This window comes from Telopea speciosissima, chromosome 4, assembly GCF_018873765.1.
Source record: "Telopea speciosissima isolate NSW1024214 ecotype Mountain lineage chromosome 4, Tspe_v1, whole genome shotgun sequence".
Lineage (NCBI taxonomy): Eukaryota > Viridiplantae > Streptophyta > Magnoliopsida > Proteales > Proteaceae > Telopea > Telopea speciosissima.
Window position 1 is genome coordinate 7,417,738 of NC_057919.1, and position 21,549 is coordinate 7,439,286.

A 21,549-nucleotide genomic window follows, 5' to 3' on the forward strand; every position below is an offset into this window, starting at 1 on the left:
TTGAGGCTTTCCTGAAAGCCCATGGGCAAAAGAATCCATTAACCATTTTTACTGATTAAGATGTTGCAACGGGAAAGATGATATCTGAGGTGTTACCTGATACATGACATGGTTTGTGTACTTGGCACATAATGCAAAATGGGATCAAGCATCTAGGAAATTTAATGAGGGATGGATCAAATTTTTTGAAAGAGTTTAAAACTTGTATGTTTCATTACGAGAAAGTACAAGAGTTTGAAAATGCATGGGAGAAGTTGCGTAGTGGTTATCCAATTAAAGACTCGTCATGGTTAAATCGTATCTATGGGGGCTGAAAGAGAAATGGGCTTTTATGAAGAAGACTTTCACCATAGGTATGCGAAGTCCATAACTCAATGAAAGTTTGAATGGGGATTTGAAGGATTACTTGAAATCCAGTTTGGATCTTGTGTGTTTTTTTAAGTACTTCAAGACTGTGGTGAACCATAAGCGTTATAATGAGTTGAAGGCGGAGTTTGATGCAAGAAATAAAACTCCAAGAAATATCTTTGATAAGTCACCCGTTATGACCTAAGCATTAGAAGTTTACACTCCTAGAACATTTGAAGAATTTCAAGAGGAGTTTGGCTGGATTACTGCTTGCTACATCAAATATCGAAACTGGAGTCCACCCATTCATGAATATATAGTTGCTGTTGTGCATAAAGAAGGGGATTTTAATGTTATGTGTAACCCAGTTGGCTCTACTATTGCTTGTAGTTGCACGAAGTTTGAGACATTCGGCATTCTATACTGACATGCTTTGAAAATCTTGGATGTGTTAGATATCAAGTTTATACCTGCAACTTATGTGTTGAGGAGATGGACACAGGGAGCAAGGAACATGATAGTGATGGAATCCAAGTTGAACAAGATGTTAACTTGGATTGTACACAACGTTATAGGCTTCTTTGCCCTAAACTAGTACGGATAGCCTCAGAAGCATCGAATTCGTCTGAGAGATATGCATTGGTTGACATGGTTGCCAATGACTTGTTTGCACAACTTCAAAATATTTCAATTGATGCCCCCAATATAGGTGTCTCAAGTGGGTATCATGATGTGAACATAGTAAAAGAGTTGAAGAAGAAAGAGCATGGCAAAGGTGGAAAGCGATTGACGGGTTGGGAAGAAAACCTTCTAAAGAAAAACAAAACAGTGAAAACAAATTCTTCCTGATCTTCTCATCCAATTCAACCAAGCGCACAATTCCATACTTCCAATCTTTTACTTCATTATTAACGGTAAGGAGTCTTGAAACAGAATTTTCATTTCATTAAGTTGTGTATTATTGAGTTTGCTAATTGCATGTATGTATGTTGTGCTGGCTTCTTTTGATTAGTCTCAGTCTTCCTTGTGCTCTTCTCAATCCTTAAACATGTAATTGTCTCCTCTTGCATAAACTAAAGTTTTGATTAGCTAATGTTTGTGGTTTAAACTATCTCATTTAATGAGTTCAACTCTACTTTTCATACTATTATGTTATTGAACAACTTTTAAATTATTAGCTTTGCCTGATTTTACCCGGTAAATTGGTCAATTATGGAGGTCCAAGGAATGTCTCGTTATACTCTTCCTTGCATCCGAAATATGTCATTATTATTTTTTTAATAATTTTTTATGGGAGAAAGTACTTTAGGTTGCATAGGTGGCACATTTTCTACGCAGGCAATCTTCTTACCGTCGGATTAGGGCTAGCCATTTTAGACCTTTGATTATATCCAGACAATAAAAAAAATTGATTTAACAGGCAGTCTTCTTACAAATGGAATACTTATTTATTTCAATTGGTCTTTTTTTATTGGTTTAAAAATTATCTCCTGTAGGACTACTCCACACTTTTAGGGAATTTTTCCATCCCTCTCCATGACAAAGAAAATTATCTCCTGTAGTTCCCTACCCGGCAAGTTCCCCAATCCCTCTAATAGGGGGGAGGGAGGAGGGGGTGGACCCCACCCGGGCAGAGGTAGGGTGGTCATTGTGCCCCCATTGTTAGGGGGACTAGGGAACTAGGCCAGGCAGGGAACAGGAGGGGATAAAGATCCCCCCTGACAACCGATCACATGACTCCCATCGGTGTGACTTTCTCACTTTTCTAATATAGGGTGAAGATGTGAAATTTTAAGTTGTATTATCATTCAAGAACGTGAAATCTATGTAGAATGTATTCCAAAAATGGATACCAAACAGTCTTAAGATTCTAAAATTTTTATTGACAAAAGGTTATGGGCACGGCCATGTATGTACCTGGTCATGCCTTCAACCGACAACCATGAGATGTACAAGAAGTATCGTTCTCTTCTGATCAGGTTCCCTGCCCGGTCAGGTTCACAAGTTCCTCTAATAGGGGGGGGCGAAAATGAAGACCTCACCCCCTGCCTGAACACACTGTCCGGGTGGGGTGAGGTCGTCATTTCCTCCCCCCTATGAGAGAGGAACCTGCGAATCTGACCGGTCAGGGAACCTGAGAGGAGAAAAATTCGTAAAGTTGTGTGATAAGAATTCCTTTAATGATGAGGCAGTGTGATAAGAAATCATTATATTTTCAGTTACAAAATATAATGATTTAGAAGTTGTGAAACACTGATGCCACCCGATTTAGATCGATCGATCAATCGCCAACATAGATGTTAGTTAATGGCTCCAACAATTTGTAAAGTGGGCAGTTCTTAACCCAATTTTCTAATTTGCAAGAACTTTCACCCCATAAAAAATAAAAATAAAAATTTGTTAGAACTAGATGAAAAGTATAGCATTCGAGTCAGGTCCAACTTGATTCCTGGAATAAAAATTCGGCTAGAAAAGTTATAGAAACTATCAGAATCGGACAAAACCCATAAAAGAAGCACAGGGACAACGATTCGAGTTGAGGGCGGAATCAAGATCGATCACTACCGATTCAATCGATTCTGATTTTTAAAACCCTACCTAAAAGTCATCACCCTCTTAGACAGGGTTTTAAAATCAGAATAGATTGAATCGGTCGTGACCCTTTTACCAAAATTTTAAAAAAAAAGTCATCACCCTCATTGTTTCCAGTTTTGGGCGTATTACATTTGCCTTGCCATAGAAATATTTTACTTTCGACGAGAATGTCAATTCTTCAAAAACAAGGAAAACCAATCCTATTGGCGAGTGTGTAGTGCTACTAGTGCATGCGATGCTCCCACGTTCATGCTCTTTTTTCACTTTTCTATTTCTTTTTTCTAAGGCTATCTCTGGTATAGTTTTTACTTTTGATTTTTGTCTATTTAATAAAAATCATTAATGAAAACCATTTTTGATCAAAAACTAAAAATCATTTGGTAAACATTAGACATAATAGAATATAAAAATGAAAAATGATTTGCTATGATCATGTGTAGAATAGTTTTTTGAAGAAATGGTGTATGAAGATATTCCCTCTTCACCCATCTTCTTTCCTGAAAAACGGAAAGGGATGAGAAAAAGTTCAAAAAAACAAAAACAAAAAAAAAATTTCCATTGTTATGCTTATCGGATTTGCTACTACGAAGCAATGAATTGAAAAACCTTTGGTTTCTTCCCTTATCCCTTTCTCATGGATTCATCGGAGCGATTGTTCAACAGACACAGGATGTGCATCAGATGTTCGGTGGAGGACTCGGTAACTCTCTCTATCTGTCTTCTGTTTATTCGATTGATGATGAGTTATGATGTTAATTCCACTGAGATTCTCGACTCGATCTATTGTTCTTCCACATATTTCTTTTTCATTTCCAATTCCCCTTTGTGGACTTCACTTTTCACCTCTGATTATCCTTTGGTGGCCTTCGTTTGATTACTCGGATATAAATTGATTTCTCTGTGACAACCTTAGATCTTATGGTGATAAAGATTTGCCTTTTTCAGATTGAGAGATTTCCTCCAAGTGTCACCCTCTTCTTCCCATTTCTTGAGTCGTTGGAGCAAACCAAACCCAAAACCAAATGGGTTCGCTAATCTTTTCATTTACTTGTGGCAGGGATGGAGAAGGTAACAAAGAATCAAACATCAGGTAGAGGTCTGGAAACCGATTTTCTCCTACAGGAGGGGAGCAGAAGGAGACTGCACTGTGTGAAGATAAAAGAAGACGATGCATCAGAGAAATCCAACAGTGCGATTAGGAAGAAAATCACCTCTCAAGTTGATCCACGTGTCGTCAAAAGGGAGAAAGAATCTCCTCTCCCTCCTCCGCAACCCAATCCCATTAACCTTCAAAATAACTTCAAGCAAATTGGGTTGCAAACGTTGAAAATCCGAAGGGGATCGGCATGTCGTCAGACTAAATTTTTTCTGGTTCTGCTTGGTTTCAAGAACTCCGAGCCGGCGACGCTACCATCTACTGCAAGCTAGAATAGAAAGTCAACTTCGTCGGAGAAATTTCTTGAGAGAAAGGAGAAGAAACCAGCGATGGTGGTAGTGCTGCTGGCGCCGGCGGTGGCGGCATTAGCTGCGATCATGGTCTCCCCATTCTCTCTTGATCGATGACGGAGGAGAACGAGCCAGAGGCATGCCATTTTAAAAAACAAAAGCAATTTACAATTTTAACCTTCAATTTTGGGGTATATGAACACATGCTCATTAAAGTGTCCGAACAAATAGAAAACGGCTTTTCATCTATTTTTAATTTTTGATTTTTTTCAATCTTTTTTAAATAGAAATAGGCTCCATAAATAATACCAAACACAACCAAAAACGTTTTTAAAAGCAAAAATCAAAAATATAAACTATACCAAAGATAGCCTATGTCAATATGATTTCAATCTTAAGATATTTTCTTGGGTGAAAGAATGGCACCCGGTTGTGCATCTGGGCCTGGACCTGCGCCTAGATACAGGCGAGCACGAAACACCACTGATTTTTCCATGGGAGCAGGGCAGTCATTTCACACACGACTGTGTCTGGGTGCAGGTACACGGCCAGACGCACGACGAGTTGGCATTCCATTTCCCTGTTTTCTTTTAAAGATTTAATTACAGCTAAAAGTTCTTTGTGAAGGAGTGTGCGTCCTGCAGCGCAGACACACAAGGGGGGCGAATCCCCCGCTGTTAAGCCATTTGCTGTTTTGCTCTTTGGCTGGGCATACAACTGAAGGCAAAATCCTCTTGAGGATGCAAATAAATGTTAAGAGTATAGCTGGCCAGTCAGTTTTTAGAAGACCACATTTCTCTTCAGATAAAAATTAACAGGAGGAAATATAACTGCTGACACCATTCCTTTTTTATATCTGCATCTAAATAGCAATTGCAACCCAATTCCTAGAAAAGAAATGGCAGAAGCTATATACAAGCTTGGACCAGATCATTGCACTTAAAATACATGAAGATTGAAGATTACCAGCTGCAGAGTGTAGCTCCTGGCTGGTTAAAGAATAGAATCAGGACATCACAAAGTTCTCCATAGTAAACTTCATTTTTTTGCTTTAGCAAACCTGAGGCATCGGTACTTCTCACCGCTTACTGTGATTTCAAGAGCCCCATCCTGGTTATCCTGATTTGATGCAGTTCCCATTAAGACACTTTTCTCTTTCTCAAGGTTCTCTCTCTCAATCTTAAGCCTAGCTTCTTGTCGGGCAATCTCTGCCTGCGATAAGATTCAGAGTCGGGTCCCAAAGTCAAACACTACTAGTATCAGCTCAGAATCCTTGATTTATCAATTGAAAGTAGGTCAACCTACACCATAAATATCTTTACGCAAAATCAGAAGCAGATCAACATTTCACCTTTAATTTAGATCATGTGAGAAGAAAAAAATCCACACAATGAATAACTTCATTATAAATAATTATCAAGCATTATTTAGACGAGTATTGAAGCTAACTTAGCACTGTTCATCAATGTGTGTAAGGAAGAGCTTTGTATAAAACTGATTTTAAATGAGTGCAGTAGTGGCAACAAATTATAAAAGAAAGAAAATAACTTCGAAAAAATAATGAAGGATGATTGTTGCCATTTATGAACATGCACACAAGTTTGACATTTCTAGGAAATAATGTTTAGTGATGTCTGGTGCACTTGTTCAAAATCAAATCATTCAAATATCAAACCACATCTTGTAAGGTTGTGGGGGCAGGGATTTTGGATCCATCAGTGGAACCTAGTCATTTGAACAAGAACACAGTGTTAAGAAAGCAGTCAAATAAGTGATCTGAACTGTCAGGTAACCCCAATACACCATGCTAATGAAATAAATCAACAGGGAACCCCAGAAAATTCAATTGAAACCAAAATCAAACAAAGAAGGAAAGAGGTACCAATATTAAAGAAACTTTGATAAAGCAAACAAAAAGACTATCATGTCTCTCAAAGTGTCCTACACTCCTACTTGCACGGGGTAATTTTTTTGGTTTGTGATCAAACTTTTCTTAAAGAAGGAAAAGATCTATAAGAATACAGAGCTATCGCATTTACTAGCCACATACTACGGTGCGAAATGGTTCTTAGGAGAAAAAAAAAATGAGTGAAGCAACCATACTATCCAAACCATTGGTTTCAATGTTCACATACCAGCTTCCAAATAAGCAGGCGTCAACAAACCATTTACCTGAACCTAACCTTTGGTCATCCTCCAATAGATTGAGAAGCTTTATCAGTAAGCTGAGTTTCCTTCATCCCAATTCACTTAGTGCAATGCTAAAGAGAAAGCCTCTCATTGTTTCTTTAAAAGCAGACGTAACACAAACACTGCAAATCCTTACATTACTAAGGCAGGTTTTCGCCTTCTGATTCATTCAACTGAGTTTCTTCCATCCCATTCAGTTACAGAAAGAAAACTCTGTTATCATTTTCTCTACCCTATGCACCGGTAAGGATAAGGCATAGAACATCTTTTTTCACCCTTTCTCAACTTATTCAACAAAGCAAGAAAATAGCAAGTTATTGACAGAATTTCAATTCCATCAATCTTGGCAGCGTTAGATGCAGAAATGAAACAAGCAAGTTTGCACTATTGTTCTAAAAGAGCATTTCAGGATCACGTTTGGAGGATGACCTGAAGTAAAGCTTAAGGAATAAGAAGTCTTCAGATCGAATTGATGCAAGAAAATTGAAAATGAAAGCAATACTCGGGAAATGATTCACTAAGATCCAAAGTGGAAATGATTTACAAAGATCAAAAGGGGCTTTCCTATCTGATGAAATTTGGAGCAAACAGGGTAATATACTAATTAGACAGAGTAGGGATTCCCTTTCACTTGAAGGGGTGTTTTTCCCCTAATTAATCCACGGTTTACCATTCAACAATAGAAGATTTAATCCAAAAGGTGAGGGAAATCAAAAAATTTATGCCAATGAAAAGAAACAGTGAAAACTTGGATGAGGTGTCATCAACTACGAAATTCAATTCAAAGGAAACATCAGATTGAATGGCGAAAATAAGTAAGTACAATTTTCTGCTATCTACGAAGACACCAGAAAGAACTTAGGAGGTCCATAAGCGATTGTATTCACCTCTCGACGAGATAGCTCAGCCTTCCAAGCAGCCTCTCTCTCGGCGACCTCTCTCTCCCTCTCCTCGATGTAGCTTTGCATTTCCCTCTCTTTCATGATCCGGTCTTGGATATCTGCATCGAGAGCTTCTTTCAGCTCCTTCACAAACTTATCAACCACGGCTTTGATTCTCAGGGACATATCTCCCAACCTCAAAATATCCACTTCAGAGAATCCGAAAATAACACATAATAGCACAGCTCCCAGCCATTATCCGTTTACCTGCAACTGTAACCCCTACCGACGCATACCAACGATCTCCCGATGGCTCCTCAAGGCATCAACCATGTATTCTGATTAGGGTTTCACTCTGCAACTAAAGAGTCGATGTGGAAGAAGTTTAGATCCCTTGTGCAGTTGTGCTTTTAGAAGGAGACGATAACAATGTGTGCACGAAAAGAAACGAATCGATTTAAGAGTACTCTTCCCTGTTTATAAACTCTAATTTTAAAAAAAAAAAAAAAAAAAAAAAAAAAAAAAGAAGAGAAAATTACATGTACCCCCTTGTAGTTTGAAACAATATCAAAAAACCCCCTACTAGCTCACGGTGTTAGTACATTGTTAGTTTTAAAAGTAAAAAGACCGTTTTACCCTAAAACAAATTAAGTAATGACGGAGATATCCCCGTCTTCAACCTCCATCTAAAACAGAAAAATCAGAAAACGCCAGGGGTTTTTGTGATTTTCAGCCGCCGATTCCGGCTTCTCCCGATGGTATTCGGCCTCCATGATTCTGGCAAACGACGGGTGTGACTCCGGCGAACTTGATGCCGGTGTCTGATGTCATTCTAATGCCCATAGGAAACCCTTAATCCGATTGAAACCCTAATAAACCCCTTCTTTTAATGGCCGATTCAAGTACCGTAATATTCCTCTGGTTGTGTTCATCTGTTGGCTCATACTCTGGTGGTTCTCTCATCCGGGTAAAGTTCAAGAAGACTCTCAAGAACCCACTTCTCTTAATTCATCTCTGTGGTTGTATTTTGTGGTTTTCTTTCTTTTTCTTCTTCCCCTCCATTTAAATGTGGATTCAGGAAATTTTACTACTTGTGTTCTGGTTTTGCGTCTCTCGAGTCTGAAGTCTGAACAACAAAGAGGTTAAAAATGGTTCCCTCCCTGTATAGGTTTTATCTTAGAAACGTACTTAAGATAGGATAGCTCAAGAACTAGAATTCGATGGTTTAGTCTAGAAGATTTAGAATAACAATTAATTAGAATAGAACAATGGATAAACAGCAACATAAACTCAGCAGAAACAAGAGACTATTAATCTGAAACCAGGTTTCAGAAATTAGTTCAAAATTAAGAGATTCTAAGAAATCAGACTTGAAATATGACTCTATGAAATTGATGGAAAGAAGAGTATTAGAAAACAGAAACCGAATCAGAACTAGAAGCGGAACTCAGGAGAAGGAGATGACTGACAGAATATTATCAAGCAAAACAAAATTAAAAAACAAGCAGAGATAAGCATGCTCTAAATTCCACCGAGACTTCACTGCATCTCCTTCTCATGACCTGATTCGATGGAATGAAGAAGAAAGAAGAGAAAGAGTTAAGTGATTCAGGAATCCCACCTGAATCCAGACCTGGAATCCCACCAAGGCTTCACTGCATCTCACAGCAAACTGTTTCTCTGAATCTCACAGAACTAGGAGCAAAAGCCAATTCCATTCAATTTGATGACCATCTTTGTCTATTCTTCTCTGAATCTCATTTATCACATTCTGCAACTGCAAATAAGCACAAAAACTTGTTCGTCGGAGAAGAAAGGGATAGGGTTTGGACTTTGGATTATGGATAAGTTTTATAAGGGTAATATTGTCCATGGCAAAAATTGAATGGCAATATAGTCATTTTTAAAAGTTTGACTACAACTAATAAGTTACACTTGACGGTAAGGATTTATTTGTAGACCGTCCACAAATGCAGGGGGTGAATGTAAATAATGAAACTAAAGGAGATATTTTGATATTGTTTCAAACTACAGGAGGGGAGCATGTAATTTACTTAAAAAAAAACAAACAAACAAATGAGATCATAAATAAGAGTAAGCTGTAGCAACACCAAACCGTGGATCTTATATCAGATTGATCTCAGCCGTTAAATAAGAAAACCTGAAAACCTCTATTTTTTATTTATTTTTTGGTGAACCTGAAAACCTTTACTTTAACATGAGTTGAAATCCGATTAGCCCGAAACCGTGGGGATTTTAGTTGGAAGAGAATTCAATAATATACATGGCTTGTGATCTTGAATGTCAATTAAACTATCATGTGAAATAAAGCCGTGCATATTGGAGAGAACCCTTTTCTTGGACATTTTGGATCAGATAGGAGATCAAGTGCGTGCCCTAGGTTGCAGCCTAGAATACCACCTAGACCTTATTGGATGTCTTGGATGTTAGCCTAATAATTTGGTATAGATTGTTCTAGGACATGGCTTGTAGTCTAGGTTGTCGTTTGGGCATTCTTGTAATATTGACATTTTTCAATGAAGTATATTAACAAATGATGATTTGAAAAAATAATAATAAATAAATGTTTTATTTTAAAATATTACTATGTAATAAAGACAATCTATTGGAAGATTATATGTTTTTTCTTGATGTAGTGAAGAGAACTTTTTCTTATAAACATCTCTTTCGTGCCATGGTGTAATCACTTAAGGAAGTTTATCATTGAATTGAAAACAAGTAACAAGAAGCTTATCACTGTATTGAAGATAAGTCTGCTTTGTCCTTCCATGTTAATTGAAGAGCACTTAATATAAGTCTAAAAAGAAAAATTGACTGATTAAACTTGGAATCAACTGGATATGATACTATGCATATTGAGTCGAGTTAGATTGAGTTTGATTGGTTCTCAACCGATTATGAGACGCTATTAATTGGAATCAAATTAGAATCAATACAAATCAATCCCTTCCCTGATTTCGTGTTTTTGAAACTTGCCTCAACCCTAATTTCTACCCTTCCTTCCCCTCCTCTCCTCCATGATCCACCTATCCCTCAGTGCTCTTACTTTCTGAAAGACAAAAATGGAAGACATTCCTCAAATACAAAACCATGGATCTCTCAATGAGAGAAGCTGCTAAAAGTGCAAACATATGGGTGAGAGCACTCCGTGTTGATCCAACGACATCATCCTTTAGGCACATCGCACTAGTCGGAATATAAAAATATAAGTGTGCCTCATTCAACACCTAACCCCTTGCTGGAAAAGGTTGCAGATAAGTCTAAATCTCAAAACATGAAAACTTTCATTCATTGCCATTCTTTCTTACAAAAAATATAAGTGTTCTTTACATGGAAACCATCGTAATAATCTTTAAACATCATCATTTGAACATGTGCATGTATTTTTAATCCAACATATATCATCATGAAGTCTAGTATTGCATTAAAAACAATCAAACAATTTTACTCAAAAAAAAAAAACAAACAAACAAACAAACAAATATATAGGTGAAAGAAACCACGCCATGTTCCACACTTCCACTTACCTTGATGTCCCATGAAGGCTCGGGGGGTCTGGGTTATGCACTTCGAGATGGTGAGGGTACTGTTGTTAAGGCTGTTTTTGAACCCTATGATTTCTCTACTACGTTACTAGGAGAGGCTTTGGCCCTAAGAGCTGGTCTCCGCTTGAGTTTGGACAAAGGGATTGCTTATTTGATGGCTGAGTCAGATTGTAAAGAGCTGATCGACAACCTCAATTCTTCTAAGCCTCAGTATCCCATGGATGTCCTCAATGTTGTCCAAGACATCAAGCACTTGTCCACTTTGTTTAGTGACTGTTCTTTCACTCACATTCCCAGGGAGATTAATAGCTTGGCTGACTCCCTGGCCAGGATGGCAGTGTCTTGTGCGTGCAAGACCTACTGGCCACATTCCACCCCGTGGGTGTCAAGTATATGTACTTTTGACTCCATGTGTCTTCCACGCGTTTATAAATACATTCGCTTTCTACCCAAAAAAAAAAAGATGTCCCTAAAATTACTGTCCCGTCTGTGTTGAAGACAAATCAACTGTCACCTATACACATGCATTTAATCAATCTGATCAGTATCGCTCTTAGCTAATATCATGATTCTACAATATTGATTAAACTCTCATTCCCCCTTTAAAAATCACTTCTTTACTATTCTATCAAATTCTACCAACAAGTTCATCTGTAATGGCCAGGAATTATTAAGGTTTTACTAACCTAGAAATATCCTGAGGCCACCAAAATTTTCAGATTACTAACTTAGCCTTGGGTCATGTATTTTATAAATCCGGACCAAACTTAGTCTACAGATCTTGCTGGAAATATACGCCACAAAAATAAACAATACATAATTACCACTTCGTGAAACCAATTCACTCCCAACTGTTTTCAGGGTTAAATCAACAATAGTGAACCACACCGAAATTCAACTTAAAATTTCCAACCCGCTCCGAAATTGGGTTCCAGACTATGTTTCCAGAACTTCCGTAGTCCAAGATTTACAACAATTTTGACAGAAGACCATTGGAATGTGATTCATTCCCTCCCTTGCAAAACTCAATCTTTGAAACTGGCCACTCCCGTCCATATTCCACTACCCTCTTTGATGGAAAACTGTCGGAAAGTTGTATTGTGGGATTTAGTGGCTTCTGTTGCGTCAAGAAATTGCCGGTGGGTCCTTCGGGTGCCGTAACCTGCAAAAAGACGTTAAGGACAAGGAGAAACCGGTGTGGTTCCCGCCTAGGACTCTTCGATGCCTAAGTTAGATTTCTCTGAGCAACAGATGAATTAATGTAATTCAAGATGGGTTAATGGGGTAGATTACCTAGGTATTTATAGTTGTGTATGGTGGTAAAGAGTCTAGGTAGTTGGTGATAGTCTCCTTGGTAGTAGAGTCCATCACGTAGTAGATCACCTCTTCTTGGGAGGTAGAGTCTGAGTAGGGAAGGTGTTCCCTAGCAGATGGACATGTGCTTCCCTCGTGTATTGGATAAGATCCTTGAGGGTCGTACGTAGGTGAGGTTCATCTCCTCTGGGATAAGGTTCCTTTGCCGGTAGGATGATGTAAATCTGGGTGGTGACCTTGGTTCTTACGTGACCTATCGGATCTCTTCCTCTTAGGTCCAGCAGATGGGTCTTGATGTAGCTGGGTCTGGGTTATCCTCCCTTCATACCATGCCACGTGGCGGATCGGGGTTGGCCTCGAGTATTTATAGTTTATCAACTTCCAAACCTATCACTACTCATGAAGAGTTAAAACCTATCATGGCCGGGCTTGTTTTCTTGTCTCCTTGCTGTTTTGGATTGGAAGGGATATTTACACCAAAACATTGATGATTTTCAGGAACCCAATGGGCTGCCGCCTATGAGACTGCCTCACCCAAGGATCGACGCTCTACACCCCTTCACGTATCGGGATTCTGTGAAGCCTTACAATTTTACCTCAATGATATCTCCAATATTTTCGTATTGACGTATGTATTTCTTCCCTCGCTTTTCTCACATAAACATAGAATATAGGATAAACCTAATTTTTTTTAGGGAAGCAGTTTTCTGTATGGGAGTGTAGCCTACACCAACACTCCCATGTGTCTATCTCTCTCCTCCTTAAAACAAGGGGTCAGAGGTGTCTTTTCACATGGGGAGGAGAGAGATAGACTCATGGGAGTGCTGGTGTAGGCCACACTCCCGGACAGAGAACTTATTCCCCTTTTTTTATATAAAAAGTGAGTCAAAACCATTCAAATGTTGAACGAGATGACGTCTTCTTCCCTCGCACTCCCATGTGTCTATCTCTCTCCTCTAAAACAAGGGGTCAGAGGTGTCTTTTCACATGGGGAGGAGAGAGATAGACTCATGGGAGTGCTGGTGTACGCCACACTCCCGGACAGAGAACTTTTTCCTTTTTTTTAATATAAAAAGTGAGTCAAAACCATTCAAATGTTCAACGAGATGAAGTCTTCTTCCCTCGCTTTTCTCACTTTTCATATCTCTCTCTATTTTTATTCATGGATATGCCTTTTGATCGAGCTGGCGGCGATCGGGCTTTTGATTTTAAGTTAATTCTGGTGAAGGAAAAGGAAAGGATCCCAGAAGATGGGGTGTTTTATTACAGAAAAGATGGCAGTGATAGCAGTTCCCAGGGCATCTTTTCTGTAATAAAACTCCCCATCTTCTGGGATCCTTTCCTTTTCCTTCATCGGAACTAACTTAAAATCAAAAGCATGATCCCCGCCATCTCGATCAAAAGGCATAACCCCTGAAAAAAAGACTGTCATCTCGTTCAACATTTGAATAGTTTTGACTCACTTTTTATATAAATAAAATTAGGTTTATCTTATATTATGTTTACCACAAAACAAAGGTGAGCACAGCGAGGGAAGAAATACTTACCTAAGGACGAAAATATCGTAAATATCATTCATCTAGAGGTAAAATTGTAAGGCTTCAAAGGAAGCCCGATAAGTGAAGGGGTGTAGAGCGTCGATACTTGGATGAGGCAGTCTCACCGGCGCTAGCTCATTGTCTTCCTGAAAATTTCCAACCCAAAACAACAGGGAGACTAAAGAAACCGAGCCCGGCCATGACAGATTCCAACTCTCATGAGTAGTGATGGGATTAGAAGTAAGGATGTAAATGGATATTCGTAAATCCGTATTCGATCCGTGTTCGTATCCGTTTAGGAGAATCCGAATCCGCCCGAAACTAATCGGATACGAATATGATAATCCCCATATCCGACTGATTATTATCCGATTCGTTTAGCAGTCCAACGGTAATAAAATATTTGAAATATAACTCTGTGTTTGTCTATCCTTTTAAGTTACCTTATTGGATTTTGTTATCTTATTTTTATAAATTTATAAGTTAAGATAATGTGATTCTTTTTCTAGATTTGTTATTGGTTTATATATATTATTTTATGCAATGTGCTACATGAAATTACATATCTATTAAAAAATCAAAAGTAAAAAACATAAGAGAATAAAAGACTAAGAAGAGTAGAAGAAAGGGTAATAACTGAACTCTCAAGTTTCAACCCTAACTTTCATCATAAAACAGGTAAATATGTCAACGGATAGTCGAAAAATCGTATTCGATCTGTATTCATATCCATTTAGGAGAACCTATATTCAAAAAATCATTATCCAAAAATTATCCGAATCCATCCGAATACCGAAAGGATATTATCCGAATCCGTCCGAATATAAACAGATACGAATATGATAATGCCACTATCCAACCGAATTCGATTCGTTTACATCCCTAATTAGAAGCCAATGAATTCCACCAAACAACTTCCGGACGGTTTTATCAAAGAGGGTAGGGGAGTATGGACGGGATTGAGTAGTTTCAAAGGTTGGGTTTCGCAAGGGAGGAAATGAATCATTTTCCAATGGTCTTCTTCTGTCAAAGAGGGAGGGTAGGGAGAGTAGAGAAGGGAGTGTTGAGTACTTATAAAGGAGTTCAATTCGCAAGGAAGGAAGGGAGGGAGGGATCTGTAACATATCATGTATTTGGCGTGACACAGAGGGATCTGTATCATATCATATTTTTGGCGTGACACAGAATGAGACAAATGAGGTAAATTTTAATGGCCATGGCAGGAGCATCTTTTATTTTTGGAAAACCATTGACCAAATAGGATAATCCCAAATCACCAACCATGACCAATCAAGGGGAATATTTTTGCTGCCTTCTTCCTTAGCTTTTAGTAGCCAAACCCTTTATGGTTCACGATTTCGGCATTGGAACGTGTTTGTTTTGTCTTTTTCATTTGTAATTTTTTTTTTTTTTTTTGGGTGCAATTCAAGGGCCCATCGGACATCAACCTCAAAAAGACCCATTCGGAGGCAATGAGGGCACCCACAAGGGGTCAAATATGGTACCCAAAGGCTCCATTTCTTGAAAAACAATTAAATATGGATTAGATGTCGCTAAGGAAACTTGTACCACCAAGGCAAGCCCTGGATCGACATTTGCAATTAATTAAGCCCCTTAGACTTGGGTTTTTAAATTTCTTATAAATGTAAGCTGAATTCGCTGTTAGCCATAGATTGATTGATGAGTTGAATTATAGGAATTATTGAAGTAATAACGTGCCTTACCTCTCACAATGAGAGGAGAGTGCTTCTTTTTGCTCATTCTCTGTCAAATCTGACAAGTCCGATTTCTCATCCAGCGCTGCCCAGGAGTCCAGTGTTGGGCACTGCACTAGAATTACATGGGATAGTTGTGGATGAGGAGAGTGATTCTGAGGGCTATAATCATGGTTCTAAGTATGGGTATCGTATTGTTCATATCAGGTGAAACGTATCGGTTTTGCTAGTTGCCGATATCAATATCATGTCAATCCAGACAAGGGGTAAAATGGTTAGAAAACTTGTTTTTTAAGGAAATTTAGGGGTATTTTTGCTCGATACAGTCGATTCAGGTCGATACCGTATCGGTATGATATCGATTTTGAGGATCACCGATACCCATTCCAATACCGTACACTGAAACCATGGTTACAATTTCTATGTTAGTGTAAGGGATTTGGGTGAAGGAGGATTGGAAGTTGATAGCAGTAGAATTGAATTTATTATAATGGGTTAAAATTTTTGAATGATCATGCTACTGGTTATATTTTATAGCATGCTAGGGGTTAGAACTTAATGATAGAAGGCTATACTGGTTATGGTTATGTGTAGGTTCAAGGATGAGAATCCACCTCACCCGATAGAGGGGGCCGATCGCGAACCTGGTCTTGTAGGGTTCATTCTACTACGGTACCCTCTCACGTCGCAGGAGGGTAAATGATATGGAAGGAGTCTAAGACCCTCAAATGTCTCCCTCAAGTCAAGGGAGAAGAATGACTCATATGGATAAGGCTTAGATGTGACCAGATCACTAGATAAGTGTCAAGTTACGGACTACGAAAGTGTTAGACACCCAATCCGCCCAACGAGAGCCGGCCTTCTTCTATCTAGACCATTGCTACTATCTAATCCTACTAAGTAGTCCTAAGTCTAGGTTAATAAGTAAAACCCTAAAATTAGGTAATAGGTATGATAAAGTGCAACTGTAAACCACGTGTCTAAGTTATCTTAAGCTAAAGTTATGGTACATTAAGCTAAACTAGCCATCTTTTTTTTTTTTTTTTTTTTGGTGCAAAGCTAAACTAGCTGATTAAAGCTTATAACCTAAAAGCTTGATTAATGAATTATATATGCAATCCAAAATTAGACAAATTAAAGTTGATTAGACCTAACCCTAATGCATGGAAGACTGTTAATTAATCTAAAGTTAAATTAAGAGTAAATTACTCTCCCTCCCCTCGATTATGCCTGAATGACAAGCCCCACCCTTGCATATATTGAGTAATACTTCTCCCCTCCTCTAAAATCAAACGATTTTATCAAACGCAACCACTTCGTGAAAAGTCGCTATTAAGTGATGACATCACCCTAAATATAATCAATTAAATCCCAAAATACCTTTATATTTGTGATATTTCAATAATACTCATCTTGAGTAACGATCACTGCCACCACCACTTCCCTTGCCACGGTCACCTCCACGGCTGTATCCACCACCGCCGCCCTCACCACGTCCATAACCACTGCCGCCTCCATCGCCAGAGCAAGAAAGCCATCCAATTTCAGAGAACGGTTGGTGATTCCTAGGTTGAGTACTGGAGGTGACCGTTACTCAAACTATGTTGTGTCTTCAGAATTTGCCTATTTTTGGTTTGGTTTTTGATGATCAGGGTTTTAGGGGTTTTTGGTATTTTATTTGGATTGTTTGAATTTAATTGGTGTTGTTATATTATTTTATTAAAATAGTTTTTAGTCAAAGTTTCGAAAAGTTCTTTTTAGATATTCCTTTCTTTTATACTTCCCTCAATTTTTTTATTTGAAATTGTTGTGTACGTTGTGCAAAAGGTAACATGAAGCTCAAGAGTAGTCCTACAGTGGTTTTGGAAGGGTAACTTCAATGGTATATATATAGGATTGTTTCTTAAAGGTGTGAGCCCCTTGGAGAGATAGTGACCCTTCTCGCCGTGGCCATAGTCGTGGCCGGGATGTGGGTAAAACTTTCTTTTTAGATATTGAAAGTTTTGCATTTTGGTTTTAAATTTTTAGAATTTAAAATTCAATTCACTCATCCGGCTCACCCATGTGTACCATATTCTTATACGATATACACATATACGAATACACACCTCTATGAAGGGTACCTCCCTATACATGTAGGAATATGAATAAACACACCTCCCTTAGAAGAGTACCTCTTGTATGTATAGGTTACCAGTATACGTACAGGTATACCTCTTCATGAAAGGGTATTTAAAAGCTATGTATACCATGTCCTACCTGTCATTTGATATATATCAAAAATGAGTTCTGTCTCTACAATTGTTCGTTCCAGAGACTGCTTTCTTACTGTATTTTCTTATAAAATTGAGTGATAGTATAGCCGTTTGGTATCTTTCTGTACTCGTATTAGGTTCTGCAATCTATACATTTACTGATTTGTTTCACTTGGTTCTAATCCAACGATTCACCGATTGGTTGCGTGGAATATACATTACCCACGCAAACAAGTTCTTTTTAGCGAAATCATTGTTTATTATTATATAAGGGTGTTAAACGATTTGATTTCGGTTTGATTTTGACACCCTTAATATTATAAAGGGAAGATAACTAATCTTGAAATCAATGGAAGAGATGATAACTACTATTGAAATCACAAAATAAATCCTACTATCAAATCATTCATTTAAATGCCCAAGTAAGATCAATGGAAGCATTGTTACAACAAATTTTCTTATTCATAACATAACACTCGTTCATCGATTTATAACAACTCCCCTTACAACCAGAAACTTTCTCATTGATATTGAAACCAATGGATAGTCAATTCACGTATTCGTAACCAAATTGAAAAGACCAAATTGTAGCCAAATTGAAGAGTTTGGCTCGGACCAAATTTTGGTGCTACACTTGTAAGGTTGGCAGCCAAGGAAATGGGATCTAAAAGGATATTTTAGAAAATACTAAAACCTATGAAGGTATTTATGAACCCTAAGTGGGAGTGAAGTATCCCATTTCCTTAACTATTAGCCTTGTAGCAAGAATGTTCCTGCTCCATGGGAATCTTGAATCAGGAGCAGTTGTGCATAGGTGCATTTCTGTTCGGCTAATCAAATATAGAGAGAAGGAATCTCGATCTGATGAATATTTTGGTACTATGCGGCACACGAAAGCATCTTTACACCCAGTCACTCACAAGCAAGGTTTTGAATCTCGAATCGGATCGGCCGATAGCGGCTGGATCAGATCGGTATCGATCAAGGCCAATCCCAAGATTAGACTGATACAACAAGGATTGATTAGATCATTCTTGGATTGGCCAACTCGGTTGGATCAACCGATCCTTGACCGATTTTTCTAAATATTTTTTTAAATTTCTAAGTGTTTTTATATTTTTTATATTATCTTGACCGATACTGATCAATACCAACTGATATTGACCAATCCGATCCTAAGATCCAAACACCCACCAACTTTGACCGATACATAGCCCGATCCATAAAAAACGATTATAGGGGTTTTTTGACCAATCTTAACCGATTTGTACAGATCAGATCCCAATCCGAAAAAGTTTTGGCAATGACCAATACTGCGTCCGATACCTGGATTTTAAACCTTGCTCACAAGGCTCGCTCAGGCACCTGACGCAACCAACACCCTGTGGTCCATCTGAATAGAATAAGAGCCTCGTGACTCGATCTTGCCGTCCGAATCAAACAACCGAACTTTTAGAATTTTCATAAAACCCCCTGTGTCATTTCTCGCTATTTATTTCGATACCGCTCCGAATTTTTGTGTTTATTTGTATGCGTTTCTGACTTTGTAAAGTACAAAATAAAGGACAAAAGTATTTCCTGCAGGGTTTTAGCTTCTGTAGGCAAGAGTCTTAAAAAAAAAAAAAAAAAGGCAAGGGATGTCTTCGTGCCGTGCATGCGAACCAAGCCGCAAGCGCGGGGGCCATGCCCCTTGCTGCTGCTGCTACTGCACCATGCCGCCCATGTCCGTGGACTTGTAACCTGTTGCTGCCCATGCACCATGGGCCTACATGGCCCTGTGCCGCCCATATGCGTGTGCCATAGAGGCCTTGCTGCTACCCAGGCCATGCACCCCTGCTGAGTGCTGCCCAGGTGCTCAGCTGAATTTCAAAGGCCATGTGGCCTATCAGATGACGGATCTTTATCACCTCCAGTTTGCTGACCGGCCCAGCTTCCCGCCTCTAACAAAGGGGGCTGAAATGACCTCTACCCATGCCCAAACACCCCGCCCGGGTGGGATCCACCATCCCCTATTAGAGGAACGGGAATCTGGGCCGTCAAGAACCGGAGGTGATAATTTTCCATCAGATGACCACATCACTCTAACATTTGCCACTTTAGCACCACCTAATCTCGAGATGGGCCTCACACCAAGTACATGATTTTCATGTCATTTCAATTAACTTCCATGCGGAACCACTGTACCAACCAATCAATCAGTCAACAAATTGACCCGTGAAGGCCCGAGCAAAACTACCACAATGCCCTTAGGTTTCAAATCACATACAAATCATCCCAAACTCATCACTAACACTTCAAACCACGGAATAAAAATTCGATCGAAATCTATCAAAATCATCGAGTTAACTTTATTTTTTTGGTTTTCAAGACGAATAAAATCTCTGGATTCGATCGGGTTTCGATGGTTTCGATTTATTTTAATCATATTTCAATGGTTTGAACACATATGTCCATCGAAACTAGGGAAAACTTGACTCGAAACTAGGACAGACAGATATTTATGCAAAAAATTACCAGAAACCAGTACAGACACTTAGTGATGTCTAATATTATTTAAGTAAATATTTTTGTATTTGTATTTATATTTGCTTAAGATATTATTCATAAATAAGTAAATATCTTTCTATTTGAATCCAATAAAAATAGTTAAAAAATTAAATTTCAAAAGGATAAAAAGTCAAACCCTCCAGTTCAAGAACAAAAACTGAATTTTTTACGGTAGGTGCAATTTTCAACCTTCTAATGTTGGGGTTTTTCTCAAATCTAAAAATTTCATAAATCTTAATATGATAAAATATTGCTAAAAACCAAAAGTACGGTAAAATATTCATTTGTTTTGATGTCCAAAAAATATTTTTATTTAGAGCAATTTTAACAGCATTCGTGCACACCAAATTAAGTTTGACCGATACATAACTCCTTCAATATATATCAGATTTAAGTAATCTTGGACTTGTTGGAAAGCCATCAAAATAAAGTTTTCTAACAAATCCAAGATTGCTTAAATCTCGTTTATATTGAAGGAGTTATGTTCCGGTCAAACCTTATTTGATACTATGTCCAAGAACAATATGCAGTATCAAACTTGGATCAAAGCCACAAATCATAATTTTAGTGTTATTTATGTGAAACTAATGCATGGATTGAGTTTAAAATATCAAAAATAGGCAACACAACAAGAACCAAGGAAAAAAAAATAACTTCTGGACTTCGAAACCAAGGATCGAGTTAGCTTGGAGAAAGTCCCAAGTTTCAATCGAGATATGGTCGAAACCGAGACGAACTCGTTTTCTGAATGATCGAAACCTAATCGAAACCCGAGTTTTAGAACCTTGCTTCAAACACCTCCGAAACGGTAATAGCACTGTATCTCCCCCCCTCCCCAACCTCCCCCTCCCCCACCCACCAAACGGACGTGAGAGCATTTGTAGCTTACTTCCCAATGCATCCCTAAATTAGAGAAAAAAAACACAAAAATTGTTGACTGCTTCAACCAAGTAAGAGCAACAGGAGCATATAGTTGCTGCCAAGAACTCCTCCGGCCTCCCTCCATCCTAAAAAAAAAATTTAAAAACAGTCAGTTAAACAATGGCCTAAATGTTTGACCATGAAGTTTTCAGCAGTCCCTAACAAAAACACCATAGTGCATCCTCTTCTTCCCATCCAGCAAGAAAGTTCATGAGATGGAAATTGATCATCTA

General features: G+C 38.4%; 1 protein-coding gene and 1 long non-coding RNA gene across 2 annotated transcripts; both read right to left on the reverse strand.

Moving 5' to 3' along the window:
• Nucleotides 1-3,973: 3,973 nt before the first annotated feature.
• LOC122659864 lies at nt 3,974-21,206 on the reverse strand. Its single transcript, XR_006332567.1, has 3 exons — nt 21,194-21,206; nt 13,384-13,389; nt 3,974-4,230 (listed from the first exon to the last, which is right to left on the reverse strand). It is a non-coding gene; the product is annotated as an uncharacterized LOC122659864 (long non-coding RNA).
• LOC122659863 lies at nt 5,119-7,827 on the reverse strand. The gene is made up of 2 exons (XM_043855010.1): nt 7,467-7,827; nt 5,119-5,601 (listed from the first exon to the last, which is right to left on the reverse strand). Exons 1-2 carry the CDS (start codon nt 7,644-7,646, stop codon nt 5,428-5,430), a joined length of 354 nt encoding a protein of 117 aa, XP_043710945.1. The 5' UTR covers nt 7,647-7,827; the 3' UTR covers nt 5,119-5,427.
• Nucleotides 21,207-21,549: the final 343 nt, after the last annotated feature.